The sequence below is a fragment of the Diadema antillarum genome, unplaced genomic scaffold (genome assembly GCF_040938485.1).
Source record: "Diadema antillarum isolate AM-2024a unplaced genomic scaffold, OU_Dant_1.0 scf00000185, whole genome shotgun sequence".
In the NCBI taxonomy this organism is placed as follows: domain Eukaryota; kingdom Metazoa; phylum Echinodermata; class Echinoidea; order Diadematoida; family Diadematidae; genus Diadema; species Diadema antillarum.
This window is the reverse complement of record NW_027271074.1, coordinates 177,616-193,681: the sequence shown is the minus strand read 5'-3', so window position 1 is coordinate 193,681 and position 16,066 is coordinate 177,616. Positions and strand designations below refer to the sequence as shown.

The 16,066-nt window shown below is 37.0% G+C and overlaps 1 protein-coding gene across 1 annotated transcript; it reads left to right on the top strand.

Moving 5' to 3' along the window:
• Nucleotides 1-1,908: 1,908 nt before the first annotated feature.
• LOC139723291 (very-long-chain (3R)-3-hydroxyacyl-CoA dehydratase 3-like) lies at nucleotides 1,909-12,456 on the top strand. The gene is made up of 11 exons (XM_071634550.1): nucleotides 1,909-2,008; nucleotides 2,598-2,640; nucleotides 3,152-3,225; nucleotides 4,092-4,262; nucleotides 4,973-5,036; nucleotides 5,822-5,932; nucleotides 7,391-7,518; nucleotides 8,061-8,173; nucleotides 9,925-10,031; nucleotides 11,400-11,531; nucleotides 12,359-12,456. Exons 1-11 carry the CDS (start codon nucleotides 1,922-1,924, stop codon nucleotides 12,454-12,456), a joined length of 1,128 nt encoding a protein of 375 aa, XP_071490651.1. The 5' UTR covers nucleotides 1,909-1,921.
• Nucleotides 12,457-16,066: the final 3,610 nt, after the last annotated feature.

The window sequence follows — 16,066 nt, the reverse complement described above, 5'->3', positions numbered from 1 at the left end:
CCAGTGACCAGATACAGACAGATCTTTCAGTCAAAAATTGAAATATAAAATTACTTAAGTGTAGCAAGTCATTACGGTACTGTATCAGTCCAGGAAACCCGCTCATGAGGACCGCCCCCGCGTACGAGGATGGTCCCTCCTCATGAGGACCTCCCCCCTCCTCATGAGGCCCCCCGGGGAACGCCTCATGAGGCCCCCCATTCACTTCTTATTCATCTCACATCTGACGTATAAATTGTCGCAACTTTGCACGGTGATTTTTTGTTACACACACATGTCCACTATCCATGATGAAAAGAAGAAAAAATCCTGTCTGTTTTTTTTTTCGAAAATCGAGTTTTAATCAACCAATGCAGAGCGCCCATCAAAACACGGGCGACAGCGCGTTCGCACAATGCAAGACTGCCGCACCTAGCCGCCTGATCCGACTAAATATTTTCGATGCTTTTTTCTGCGGCTCTCACCTCTCCGCGCACGAATCAGCCTCGTGAAGCTGAAGTCTGACATCTTTTTACTCAAATTCGTAACGAGAAAAATTAAATCAGTACTAACCTGATCTTGTCCATATATTCCAAATTACTATTCCACACTGATAGAGTAGGTGGGTAGATGACATACTCCAGTTTGTTAGCAAAATAATCACTTTGTAGGTATGACGAGTTCACTTTCTTCGTCAATTCCGCCCACGATTCCGCCGTTTGGGCGCTTTTTCTGGAATCATCCCGCGACGCGACGTACGTCGCATCACATCACGCATCCAGCACATACCAGACTGGTATGTGCTGGATGCGTGATGTGATGCGACGTACGTCGCGTCGCGGGATGATTCCAGAGAAAGCGCCCAAACGGTAAGCGGGCGGCGGAATCGTGGGCGGAATTGACGAAGAAAGTGAACTCGTCATACCTACAAAGTGATTATTTTGCTAACAAACTGGAGTATGTCATCTACCCACCTACTCTATCAGTGTGGAATAGTAATTTGGAATATATGGACAAGATCAGGTTAGTACTGATTTAATTTTTCTCGTTACGAATTTGTGTAAAAAGATGTCAAGACTTCAGCTTCACGAGGCTGATTCGTGCGCGGAGAAGTGAGAGCTGCAGAAAAAAGCATCGAAAATATTTAGTCGGATCAGGCCGCTAGGTGCGGCAGTCTTGCATTGTGTGAACGCGCTGGCGCCCGTGTTTTGATGGGCGCTCTGCATCGGTTGATTAAAACTCGATTTTCGAAAAAAAAAAACAGACAGGATTTTTTCTTCTTTTCATCATGGATAGTGGACATGTGTGTGTAACAAAAAATCACCGTGCAAAGTTGCGACAATTTATACGTCAGATGTGAGATGAATAAGAAGTGAATGGGGGGCCTCATGAGGCGTTCCCCGGGGGGCCTCATGAGGCGGGGGGAGGTCCTCATGAGGAGGGACCATCCTCGTACGCGGGGGCGGTCCTCATGAGCGGGTTTCCCGGACTGGTATAAACTGTCTCGTATTAAGTTAATAAGCTAATGTAAAACAAACAAACAAAATTTCCTGTGTCATCTGATGCTATTATACTTTGTATGTCCGGTAGTGTGTTGTCTGTTTTTTTTTAATTATTCACTTAAAGATTTAAACTATATTCATTGATTTTAATTGTGAATTTGAATTAATGAAAGACAATACCAGTACTTTATTTATGTAAATTTGCAACATCATTACCACTCTCATCAAATACGTGTAGGGTAGCATTTGTAATAGCATCCGTGATCATTCAAAACTACTTTGCTCAGTCGCATGCACAAGTTCTTTGCCCACTCTCTTGCCCATCACAATGTGCAGTAAATTTTCCGCAGTGACGTGTCTGTCTTCTTTTTCTTTCTTTTTGTTGTGCTATGACCTTGGATGGTTAGTAGGGTATTTGCAGATCTCTGCAGTGCGTGAGCATGGCTTCCAACATATACCACCCTCTTGTCTTCTGGGCACAGACTGAAAAGAACATTTCCCTCAAAGTGGATTTGAAGGATGTTTCTGTAAGTAATTATAAGCATGCTCTGTTTTATGCTGAGGGAAATACAGGTAGATGGATGGATGGATAGATAGATAGACAGATAGATACATGGAGAGAAGTGTAGATTTTTTTGAGGGGTATGGAATTTTGTTCTCTTTTTTTTTTAACGGGAGGTGTGAAAAATTTGGCAGGAGGGAATATGTGCGAAAGTCTCAATTAGCTCATGCACCTTTTTTTTTAATGAAATGATAATAACTCTTTACATGAATCACTAGAAGAGCTCAGTGACATTGATCTTTACTCGGGTTCAAATTTTGATTTTGTATGATTTTGCTTCAGATTTCTTTGATCATTACCCTTGCCTTGCTGTATTTATAAAGCATGCCTCTTTCCCGAAGGTAGGCTTATATTCTCTCTGTGATATTAGCCAGTCTCTTAACACAAAGGGGGAATGGGTGCATTTTCAATCAGTTTATAGATGGACCTGTGAAACACTAAATGGGTTTTAAGCACCTCTTGACTTCAGTGTAAAACTTCAAATACTTTCTTCTTCTTTTTTGACAATATCTAATTGATGCAAATTAGTAATGATCTGTCTTTATTTTATGCAGTCACCTGAAGTGGAGTTAAAGTCAAAGAAATTGAGTTTCAAAGGTGAGTGCTGGGTATTATTGTTTCCTTTTTGAAGGTACTAAGATGTCAGTTATTAATGTCTTTGAAGACCAGAGATCACAGCAAAGCCTTGTTTGATTTGAAGTTATCTCCAGCAGATTTTCTTTTTCTGGTTTCTTTCATTTTTTTTTTTTCATTTTTTTTTTCTTAGAGGGGGAGGGGTTGAAGGAGGGGCAGTGTTGTTCAAGTGTTTACTTGACTATGACATACAGATGATTGTTTAGGTAATGCGATACATTGAATTTTGATTTTTACTAAGGGAAGGCAGAAGATGGGGGATTACAAACTTCCTGTGAAAGATTATTAAGACAACACATTGAATGAAATGAATGCTATAGAAATGATGTGAGAATAACTAAGTTTAGAATATGATTGTAATTTTCATATTGCGAAATGTATGTGAAGGGACGAAGCTATCTTTGCATACTCTGTATGCCAAATCACTGTTTCTTCACTTCAACCTCAAATACTGTTTGCTTTTTACGTCAATCAGGGTATGGGCTGGGCGCCAGCGGAATAAAGCAGTATGAATTCAGCCTGGACTTCTACGAGGAAGTAGACCCGGATGTGAGTAATGCCTTTGAAGCTCAGATGTTGCGGTTGTGTGGTGCGAAAGGGGAATGTATCAACCAAATAGAAAGCATAGTCCGGTTAAACACCATGGCAATGAGTAGAAAACTTGTGACCCTTTTAGTCTCTTTATTAAAATTGTAGCATTTTAAATAGATTTATTGCAGTCAGGAAACCATGATGTCCCAATTCTTCATTTTATACGTCCTTTTTTTTTCAACCCAATAAGTCTTGGAGGTAGTTTGCTGCAAAAATTATCATATTGTCATCATTACATGTCACTTCAGATCTTTTATGAAATTAAGATTTGATGCAAGTGCTTGTAAGTTCATTAAATCTGCACAGAAGCCAATTTAAGATTCAATTATAATCAAACCAGGGTCCATGATCAAACTTAACTGTGCAAAGCAATGATGAGGCATTTGGAAATTCTGGAACCAAAACAAACTATCATTTGTGAACAACAAAGGGCTCAAACAGAATGAAGATATTTACTCTACCTTATGAAACACTTATAAATCATTGGTTCTTCGATGTGTCAAATTGAAGTTTCTGAGGAACGTCAGCTATGTATCCTCAAAAGTATATTCATGGTGCAAAAGGACAGTACATGTATGTAAATCACTTGCTGACGCTTAGACTGCAGTGACATAAAAAAAGTCAAATTTTTCTCCAACCTCCTGTATATTTTGCTTTCGTTTCAATAATTTTAGTCAGGACAACTTTCTCTCCGAAAAGAAGTTCCCGACAAATTTAGTGTGTTGGGATTAGCTGTTTTTTAAGGTTTAAATGCACTGAGACTGTGCGACGTTTTATCCTAAAACTCTGTAGATATCTCACTCAGGAACGATTTGTTAATGTAGGCAAGTGCATTTCGAGTTTTGGACCGACAAGTGGACTTCAACATCAGCAAGAAGTCAGTGCAGTCCTTCTGGCCTCGACTGACCGACGGGGACCGTCCCCGCTGGCTTCGCATCGACTTTGACCGGTGGAAGAGTGGGGATTCAGATGAGGAAAATGAAGAAGAAAGACAGGTGTGCTCTCATTCATGAAGTTGTATCACTGGTAGTCATGAAAATTAGGGTTTCTTTGTATCAAAAAGGAAAAAATAGTGTTATCCAAGGGCTCTTGTGATCCCAAAAATCAATGTTACTGACTGTTATCTAAATTTCCAGTTTACTTGACATTTCGGTTACATGTATATACCTTGTGGTATGAAAGCACTTCCATTGTAACTTAATTCAAAAGCATGCCTCTTGATTGAAAACACTTCATCATTCTGAGAGCAGATATCTCAGTAACCATCCTTCAAAAGTATTATATAATAAAGGTATTCATAGTTTGTGAGCCTGTAGTGAACCGATTGAGGACGGTTTGATTTTGCTACAACATGCATTTCCCATAGACAGCTGCCCAAGTATACTCAGGACTCGTCCTCAACAGGTTAAGAAGTAGTTGTCATTACAGCCAGACAAATGCATAATGATTAAAAAATTAAAACAGAATCAGATACTGTTATTGCTGTGTGTATGTTGATATTTTTCATCTGATCCAGTAGTAAGCCAAGGGCAAGTGTATGCATGGGTTTTTTTTTTTTTTTTTTGTAATAAATAATGTTTAAGGTCTAAAATTTGGTACAGAAGAATTCATTCACCAGATTTCTGATTAGCAGAAGAGTGCCAATAATTGAATATTGTTTTCGAATGAAAATGTCAAGTTTGCTTGTTTGTCTACATGGCTGTAGGAACAAGAACAGGAGAACCATCTGAGACAGTTGGAACAAGATCTCATTGGGGCAGAGAAACAGGGTGAGTGGTTATGTAAAGCAATATACAATGTACCAGTAAAACTTCATTAGTCAACTTTGTCTTGTGACATGAAATCTCACACTACTATAATCAATTGCATGTCTGTGAAGTATTTGATGTTTATAAATGCTACTGATTGAAGTTGAAATAAAACACGACAACAGCAAGACAGTCTCAAGGCTGACATATTCCACTGCTGCAGAAATAGGACAATTCTATCATTTTGTCCTCTTATAATCTAAATTCAGGGGCCCGTTGCATAAAACTTACCGTTGATTTTCAATGGTAACTACCATCAAAATTAGGCATCACAGCCAATCAGCGTCAAGGATTATAAAATTTACCGCTAATTTGAAGACTTACCGCTAAAAAGGAGCGGTAAGTCCAGCGGTAAGGGTTTTATGCAACAGAGCCATGGTTAACAATGAGTGCTGAAAAAAACAACCTTATGTATTGAAGATTTTCTATTCGACAACAATTTTGTGATATTCTTTTATGACTGAAATTCAGGCTTGGGAAGTTAAAAGCATATGATATTCATATTTCTTTTTCTATTAATATGACAGCATTCAGCCATTTTGATATGGCTACAATTATCCTCCATGCTGTGATTGATAAGCTTTGGAAGGTATACAAAAGTGGATGAGATACGTTGTAGTCACAGTGTAATGATGTACATGTATGTATCATCCCATGAAAATCAGAAGTATGTTAATACAGCACAGTGTTTGAGAACTAAACGTCTTTCTGCATCTCAAACATCAGCATGTTTTTCTTCCCTCCAGCATACCAAGACATCAAAACCGTCTACCTGTTCATGTACAATCTCATCCAGTGGATCTTCTTCTCCTCTGTCTTTGTCTACTCGCTTGGAAGGTTCATCCTCTATGGCAAAGGTAAGGGTGAAGGGCTTAAATTCAACAGGCAGTGGCCGTTTTCTTGAGCATATGATGATAGTTCTCTCATCGATACTTTGAAAAGACAACTTGTGCATTCAATCAATTCAATTCATGATCATGATTGACTATGTCGTAAAGAGGGGTTATGTCTTGTGAGCTTTTAATGTGAGTAAATAATGGCAATTGATGTGCATAAAGCTAGCTTTAATGCAAGATTCTTATGAGCATTTCTGGCTGATGAAATGTTATTCCGGGGTGGGATGGTGGTGGTGGGGGGGGGGGGGGGGGGGGTTGTGGGAAGATATGTAAGTTTCCATTATCAGTAAATAAAAGTTTTTTTCTGCGCTATCTGTGATTTTAAGCTCACAGTGTTTTCCTGAAAAAAATACATTACCCATTAAATTACACATACCACCACCACCCCCCCCCCCACACACACACATACAGACATATATAAAAACTAGAAAAGCACTCAGAGAGCAGAGGCCTTCACCAAACGGCTTCTTTCCATCTGAGTATTGTGGTGATTTCCACCCTGTGTAATGGTCCTACATTCAAATAATTTACATTATTATATTCCTTGACCATCAAAACATACCCTCTTTGCCAACCAGCCGATGCTGCTTCTGCCAAATTCTCAGGCCAACAGCCCAATGGTTTGATGGTTGCAAATCAAGCATGCCATTTAGCATTCTTAATGGACCCAGCATTTAAAAAACAAAAAACAAAACTAAAACTAGAAAAAAAAAAGCAACCCCTGGATCCAAATGAGGCTTTGTATCAGTACCAAATGTTATCATCTGTTTCTTGCATCATCTTGAAATTTTCATCCAAATCCATTCGTAACTTTGTGAGTTGTTTTGCAAACTGGCAAGCAAACAAATCAACACTGGCAAAAACATAACCTGCTTTGCGGAGGTGATTATGTTTTGGAACATTTGCAAACATCTATGCACTTATTGCAGTCGGTTTATATATGATTCTTTGGAAATATTTAGCATTCACTACAGGCATCAGTGTGTTGCCAGGAAGCATTTTTAAAATCCGGCAAACTGAATGTACTACTGTAGTTATGGGTAAACTCGGCCACTTGTAATGAGGGCGCTAGTGGCTGAGTTTACCCTTTAGGCTGACTTTATTCCTAAATATGATACATAATGTATTTCACCAGAACAGAAATAGTGTGTTGATATTGATGATCATATTATACACAGCCTTGTACTTGATCTTGTTATGACATCACATTTGCATTTTAGCAGAAATGTCGAGCCTTAACTTTGCTCAACTACTGTGAATGTCTTTTCTTTGTTCACAAAACAAGCTTCTGTTCATATCAGTGAAAAATATGGGATGCCACCATCCTATTTGAAGAAAAAGACCAACTCCTGTTTGACAGATATACACTTGTTTTCTTTTTTCTATTATGGTTCTTTTCTTCCCTTATTTATGTTACAGAAAACCTGGAGGCAGCTTATGATTGGGTCATCATTCCCATGGGCATCGCTCAAATCTTCGCCTTTGCCGAGATCTTCCATGTTGTCTTTGGCCTTGTAAAATCTGGGATCAGCACTGTTCTTGCACAGGTACTTTTACCCCAAAGATATATGTCTTCGATTCTTGTCTCTAATTTTATCCTGGGGCTGGGGAACCGTGCAGAGTGTATAGACTTTGACTTACACATGATTTGTTCCCAATGCAGTTCCAATGTTTGTTTCAGTGATAGCTAACACAAACATTGTTCCTGTACATACTTAGTTAGCTACTGTATATATACTATACATGTATATTTAGCGAGTCTAAATTTTTGCGAATCAAACTTCCAGACGATTTCGCGAGTGGTTAAATTCACCAGCGTGAAGTACTGTACTGAACAGAGATATGTATGCGTGCACATCTCATTCATATCGGGATCAGATTCAATATTTTTGTGTGTCTTTAAATTCACGAATAGCACCTACTCGTGAAATTCTCAAAAATAAAAACCTCGCAAAATATTTGGTGTTTACAGTAATTCATATGCATTTCATGGTAATGGACTGAAGTGATTTAGCATTCGCTCCCATGTTGGCCCATCCTAGAGTTCATAACTATTCATATGTGATTGCTCCAATCTCTTTGGTTGCAGGTCATGGGGAGGAACATAGTCCTGTTTCTCGTCGTCATGAATGATCCGGAGCTGAAACATGAGGGTATGACCTTGTACCTCTTCCTCATCTGGAGCTCTGTTGAAGTTGTGAGGTAGGGAATGTCATCTTGCATAGTAGACTCCATCAGAGTATGAGATGATTAACCCGTTCCTGCCTCAATTCTCTGAAAGCCTTCAATGCCCCAAAACAAGATTCTTTTTGCAGGTCAACAGAGAATGGTCAGGTTGGTAATTCACCTGTGCAAAAGCGATCAAGCAGTACATGTATCCTCTTTCCTCAGTAAACTACATGTGTCATTGAGCAATGCAAAATATTGATCGGGTGTGAGGGATAAATAGAGCGTATGTTGATGTGCTCACAAGCTGTTTTGTTCTACACAATGTAGGCATCTCAATGGGGTGAGCAAAATCAAATATCTATTGAGCTCAGCCTTGATTGCTACTTTCATCGTCATGCACATTTAATAGCAAAATAGCTCACACTACATTGGAAAAAGAGCAAATGATACTGCAATACATGCAGTTCTCATACAGAATGAAAACTGATATTGATAGAAGAAGCTTTAATCTTTCCATAAAAAAGCCATTTTTCTGGGCAGCATAGCACAAACAGACATGAATTTAGGCCATGATTGCAGGCACTTTTCTACATTTTTTTAACCTTGTATACCAGGTTTCCATGTAGAATTGGTTAAAACCATCAATTTCCTGGCCAGCAATACTGTTTATACCATATATTTTGTGAGGTTTTTGTTTTCACAAATTTTCCAAGTTGTATGCTTTTCTCGAATTTAATGATATTCAAAATCATAAACTCTGATATTTACATGAATGCAACATACATGTGTACATGTCTTCGTTCATTACTGTACTCCATGATAGAGAATTTAATCACTCGCAAAATTGTCTGAAGTCCCAATTTTATGAAAAATTAGACTTGCTAAATATATAGCACACAACATTAGATCAGGGATAAATTCATAGATTTGGTTTATGACATGTGATTGACTGCGCATGTTTTACATGCAATACATCTATTCTTTTCTTTTGTGTTATTCTCCTGTCATGAAACAGAAGGATGACTGTCTTATCTATCTTTCTCCTCATTGTTTCCACCACTTTCTCATCTTCCTCATCCTTCTTTCAAATTTTCTTCTTTTTCTTCTTTGTTCTATTCCTTTTCCTCTCCTCTCTTATTTTCCCTTCCTGTTTGTTTTCTTCTTCTTCTTTTCTTCTTCTTTTTCTTTTTCTGTGTGTTCTTCTCTTTCTTCTCCTTCTCCATTTTTTTTCCTCTCCATCATTTCCTTCTTGTTTGACATTATGGGGAACACTGTTGCATTGTGATGATGTCACCAGCACCACCGTGTTTACCTCACTATAACCAATACCTCTTTGTAAATTACTAAGAAAGAGACCAGCAAAACACATTAATGGAAAAATTGGTGCCACCAAATATGCCTCATGTAAAGCAGTACCTTGTTGGAAGTGAACTCATCATACCAGGGTTTCCCTGTTTTATTCTCACCCTTCCCCTGTCGTTTCATTCATTCAATTTCTTGAATAGGTCCTTGTTATTATCTGTGGTTTTACTTCGCCTATATAGGTGGCTCCCATGTAAATGAAGTTCTCGAGACCAGCAATTTTCTTTTGTTATATCAAAATGTTGATATAACCAATCTAGTAAAGTATATAGAAATACATAGATAATAATTTTTGGAATTGAATTTTTGCTTTGTTGTAACAAGTTTCTGAATATCCTTATTTGTTATAATGGGAGTGCACTGCAGCAGGTTCCTTAGTGTATAATAAATGTGACAGCTTGCTCTTTTTTCCCCCTCATCAGATATCCATTCTACATGCTGTCTTGTATTGACTACAACAGTGAAGTGGTGACATGGTTGAGATACACTGTTTGGATACCACTCTACCCCCTTGGTTTCATGGCAGAGAGTAAGATACCTTCTCATGACATTTCCCTTGTATTACTCTTCTTTATATCCACAATTTCACACTGTGTTCAAGTAAGTCTTGATGAATAGAGTAAAATCAGATGAGCAGAAACGTATAGAAGTTTCATAAAAGTCGGACATAAGATAAAAAAGTTCTGAAATGTTGAAGTTTCACAGTTGGGGAAAACTTTGTACTTTGTACTAGATTTTGTACTTTTTTTTTCTTTTCATGGCAAGTCTGACTGTGATGAAACATCTACACTCAAATCTTCTGATTTTACTCTAATATTTTCCATTAAGTCATCTTGTACATAGGTTGGAGTTGCACTTTTACCCTGACTGTGCTGTTTTATCACTATTTATCACAGATGTCCTGAAATTTTTATCGTCAATAGATACGGATTACCCAATCATCCCAATCCCTTTTGTATCGCAGTACTGTAAAAAGTTGCAATCAATTGCAAATCTGCAAAATTGATTGCAAAATGCAATTGATCTATTAATTGCAAAGTTTTCATTATTTGCAATTGATTGCAGCTTGACTTTCTTGCAACGCCCCATTAGATTGGTTATGGAATTGTTCGATGAATAATGGCATGGGAGGCCAGCTTGCAAGATTCAAAACTTGTGTTTTACTGTTGGAGTGTGTGTTGAAATCAACTGTCTTCTGCTACACTGACTATCTTTAAAAAAGACCACTTTTTTTTTTTCAAAGAAATGACCAAAAAAGAATCTTATTCAGCAGTTAAACAGTGTGAGTTGTCTGTGTTTGCAACAAGTTTTCATTGCATTGAGTGTATTTTCATAGTCTGTGATATTAGAGAGTCAAAGAAATCAGATGAGTGTTTGAGAACCAGGACCAGATAGGAAGGAAATGACAGATAATCCCCCATCCCAGAGGGGAAAAAAAAAAAAAAAAAATATATATATATATATATGTATATATATATATATATATATATATATATATATATATATATATTTATATATATATATATATATATATATATATATATATATGGGTTCATCAATTGATTAGCTAATTAATTCATAGATAGATTAATTCTAAACAGATAGATGAATCAATAAAGAAAAGATGCCAAACAAACAAAAAAATAGCTCATCATCATTTGAGCATTACAACTCTGGGGCTCCGACGCTCAGAATAATGTAGTGGGGGAACTATGTACTGCATTGTGCCACTCTTAAAACAAAGGTTAGGTTTTAATGCACCACTATCTACCCAAGGCACATGCTACCAATATTCTTCCAACTTAACTCTTACTGTAGAAAATGATAAATCTTGAATATATTACTGATACATTTAAGTCTGTCTCTGCATTGATGTTTTTTCTCTTCCCTTTTGCAGTAATCGTCGTCATCTTGGCCATTCCTTACTACACGGAGACAGAGAAGTTCAGCTTTCACCTACCAAACCAGCTGAATGTTTCCTTTAACTTTGTCTACTACCTGTACTGTCATATATGCATCATACTATTAAGTAAGTTTTCTTTTAAGTAACCTACTGCATACGCTGAATATTTTGTGATTTTTTTGTTTTTATGAATTTCGTGAGTCAGGTGATATTCACTAATTTAAAGACACAGAAAAATATTGTCTCTGATCCCGACATGAATGTGACGTGCACGCATTTATATCTCCATTCAGTGCTGCACTTCACTATTGCAAATTTAACCACTCACGAAATCATAACGAAGTCATGATTTGCACAAAAAGAAAATTAGACTCACTAGATATATGGCGTATACAGTACTTTATGATTCTTTTGCATTATAATCTCTAAATTGGGCTTGTCTTCCTTCGTTTTGTAGCTGTTAGTATGAAAGAAATGCTAAGGATGATTGTTCCTAATTACCATATATTTTTATTTTCATTCCACTGTGTAAACACTGTGAATGAATGAAGCAGACATGGTGCTTTCACTGCCACATATTCAACACACTTCTTGCCATAAACTTTGAAGATGCACAATGTACTTGAATTTGCCTTTATTCCTGACATATTCATGATACAAAGACTCGATGATCAGTTGTGTGCATGTTTGTCAAACAATTACTACAGTCAGCCTTGCATAAGTCAACCTCGCATAAGTCAAATAATCGCCTAAGTTGACGGCCTTTTCAAGCCCTCTTCTCTTTATGTTTTGTTGATTTTAGTCCCTCGAGTCGAAGCTATTTTTGCAGTCCAAATAGATTCAACTTGGGCAAGATTGACTGTATATTGATTATAAATCATTATCATCTCATTTTGTCAGTCTCTGTGTATCATTCATAATCTCTAATCATTTCTATTTATTCTCACTCACAGGTGCACCCTCAATGTTGTCTCACATGTGGCTACAGAGAAAGAAGCGGTACGGCAAGAGGCGCATTCGAATTGCCCCCCAAAAGCCAAAGATGAACTGATGACAGAGAAGGAGTTCATTCCACTCTAAATAAATTGTAAAAAACATAAGCCATTAACATTTTATCAAAGTTTATTTGTGAATTGTACTTTTTTTAAAGGAGAATCTGCCTCAAGGGGTACTTACTCTGAGCGAAAGTGATCATATCATGACAGTGAAATCAATGGACAATGGTGAAAAATGTGAGAGAAACCAGCAAAGCAAGAACAAAGGTTATGACCACATGAATGTCAGCACATCTTACAATGTAAAATTCCACTATCCATTCAAGCTAGCTATCTCGTTCATTTGACACAGATATAGGTTTCTTTCTTTTCCTCACATGCATTTTTCAAAAACAAAACAAAACAGACAATAATCAAAAGATGATTATGATATTCCTTTAATTTACACAAAGACTTTGACTTTAGGTATGTTGGACATGTGGGAGAAATTTAACATATCTAGATCTTGCCTTCAGCAGAGATAATTTTGCAATTGTTTAAATGTATATTGGCAAAAAAAGTCAAGTGACAAATTTGTGCATGCAACAAATTACACAATCAGTGTATTATGTCACCAGCAATAGCTATCTTTACACAACTGTGATATACCATATTTCTGACTTGCTGAATTTTCTCAATATTCTGTGAGATTTCTCATGAACTTTCATGGCCCATCTTCACTTCTTTTCATCCAAAATGATTGGTAAGTGCTTCCTAGGGCATAGTTTCATATTTTATGGACTTACGCTCAAGACATGTATGACGACATTCCATGCAAAAGTTAAATGATCGCAAAAAGTCTAGAGAAAGTCAATTTATAGGATATCATTTGTGACGGGATGATTACATATTCATTTTTTTATTTAGTTAATACGTGTATCTTTTTGGGTTTTTTGGGGGGGGGTTTTGGTTTTTCTGATGGAGGAAATAATACAGCTTACTGGTAGATGGGATTTTTTATATACTCACATTATATTCATTAGACATAATTTTCTATGCCTTGATATTGTCATAGTGCTAGAAATGATGTGAGTACTCAAGCAGTCAATTAACAATAGTGAAATGTGGGTCGATGGGTACTCGTAGTTTGCAGCAGAACGTGTAATATGAAATTGTTATTCTCAGATACACTGTAGTGTGCACCTTGATTTAATCGCGCAGTAATTTCTTAGTGGCACAGATATCACTGGTGTTTGCAGCTAGTGAAAGTGACATTTAATAGTGACTTTTGAATGATGACAGGGGAAATTATGTTCATATTGGATTTGATATCATCATTATTCCTGCTGCAGCTGAGATTGTCATACGCCTGTTGCATTTGTACGTCTGTATTTTTCTTACTCGCCCTGTTCAGGACTTTAGCAAATGTAATACATGTACTCAATTTTTGCTTGTACACTGTATCTTCATTTACATGTTCAACCTAATGGCTATTCTATTCTTATCATCATTTTTTTTTTTTTCTGGTTATAGTACTGACACTTAATTTGTCCACTGCATTGTCAGTACATGGTGATAGAACAATTCTACACGTGTATGTACTTGTATCGAATGTGCTGATCTAAAACTACACACAAATCATAATTTATTTGGTTGTGATGAAAAGCTTCACTGAGAATATGCATACATGCAGCTATTAGTATTCTATACCTTCTACATACATACACACGCATTGAAATCACCACCACCCCCCCCCACACACACACACACACATACACACAAGCTATGTGGCATATCATTTTTTACAAGTGTTAAAATAATAGGAATTCGAAAAGTACATGAAATTTTTGCGGCAAATGTCATTTTGCAGACAGACAGGTTACCATGAAATTATGGGGTAAAAAGGACATAAGAAAGTGTGTGTGTGTGTGTTTACAAGTTGGATCCATGATATTAGATGGACACATAATTCCTATTTGTGGGTCCAGTAAGGGAATATTTTAGAGTATGATGTACCAGTAGTACCTGTATTATTGCATAGCAATATGCTTGTTAGATGTCAAATGGCAAACTTGAGAGGGTCAGGGTCAAGATTCAGTGTCGTATTCACATACTATAATATGCACAGTTCATGTCATACTGGTAGAAATATATATTGGATAGGCAATGGGTAAGATATTGGTATAAGGCCATGTTTGATTCTTACATTGTACTCGTATATTTGACAAAATATCTCAGGAATTAGCCAATAAAAACTCAAAAACGTAAAAACATACACGTGTACATCATCGTGTAAACTGCAAAGTCAGTTATGTGCTTTAGTGGTTTATGATTTAGGTCCCAGTTTAGTGGTTTATTATTTAGGTCCCAATTTCGTGGTTTGAATTAATGATGCTCAGAAATTGAATCATCTGTGCTTTGAAAGCAAGAATTCCATAGTTAAAAGGAATGGTAAACAAATGCTTGTTTGTTTATTTGTGTTTTTTTAGCTGTATGCTCTGTTGTGAGTACAAAACAATCATTAACCATATGTTTGGGGGTCAAATGTGGCAAGGATCAGTATGGTATACACCAAAAGGTACATGGGCCAAATGCTGGTCAGTGTATGAAGCTAGGGACATCTGCTTTGTGAGGTCAAACATTGCCAAAATATCTAGTTTAGTCCTCTTGGAAGATGTCACAAATGTACTTTCGCTGACAGTGTGACGACGAAAGATGCTTGTATTCATTCCTCTATAACCGCCCTATCTCTCTCTGATATCGACTTTCAAACAATTTGTATGTTTATACACTAAGACTTTTTCTCACATATTTCTCAAAAGAATTTTATCTGAGATGTGGTACTACACTACAAAGATGACATTTGAAAAGTCATCGTGTTTGTGGTCATGATTCATATACATTTCGATGAATACCGTCAGTATTGAAACTGAGAAAAGTTTGCGTAACATCCGAAGTGCATAACCATCAGCACAGCTTTGTTTCCCTTATACCCAAACTCAAACTCAAATTCGCATTGCGATCTACGTTTGCACCAGATGCACGCGAGTATGCATGCTGTGGTAATAAATCAAAGATGGTCATCCCACCTTTGTACACATCCATTACCTGATGAGTGACCATGGATGTTTGATTCTTGATTGATGTAGTGTGGGGGAGGGGGATGGTTGCGATGGGTTAGAGTCCCTAAGACATTCCACATTATACGTAGATGAAGGTCTACATGCACACATCAATTGTCTACCATAGCCCATAGTGACATAACTCTACATTTGCATTTAATATGCAAGTTTCAACAGAAGATTATAGCCTATAATTTATGTACAGGTACATTGTTCTACATTATGTGCGCGCGTATTATCTTCTCAATTCAACAAAGCTCACTTGCCAGCTGCAATATAATTGCCATACGGTACTACATATTGTTGATTTGAATATTCTTATTTTTGTATGTTTCTCCCCCCCCCCCTCCCCACACCTCTTTCTTTCTCTATATTCTTGCGCGATGAATATATTGGTTTTGACTGCAACTCACTATGAGCAATAGATGATGATGATAATAAACAATGAATTCAGAATAACAAGAACATGTTCTCATGCTTTATATTTTTCATTGTCAGTAGTGTCATGGTATGTTAAAATGAATGACTGTATTTTACTGAATATTGACACAGTCGTGTATAAACA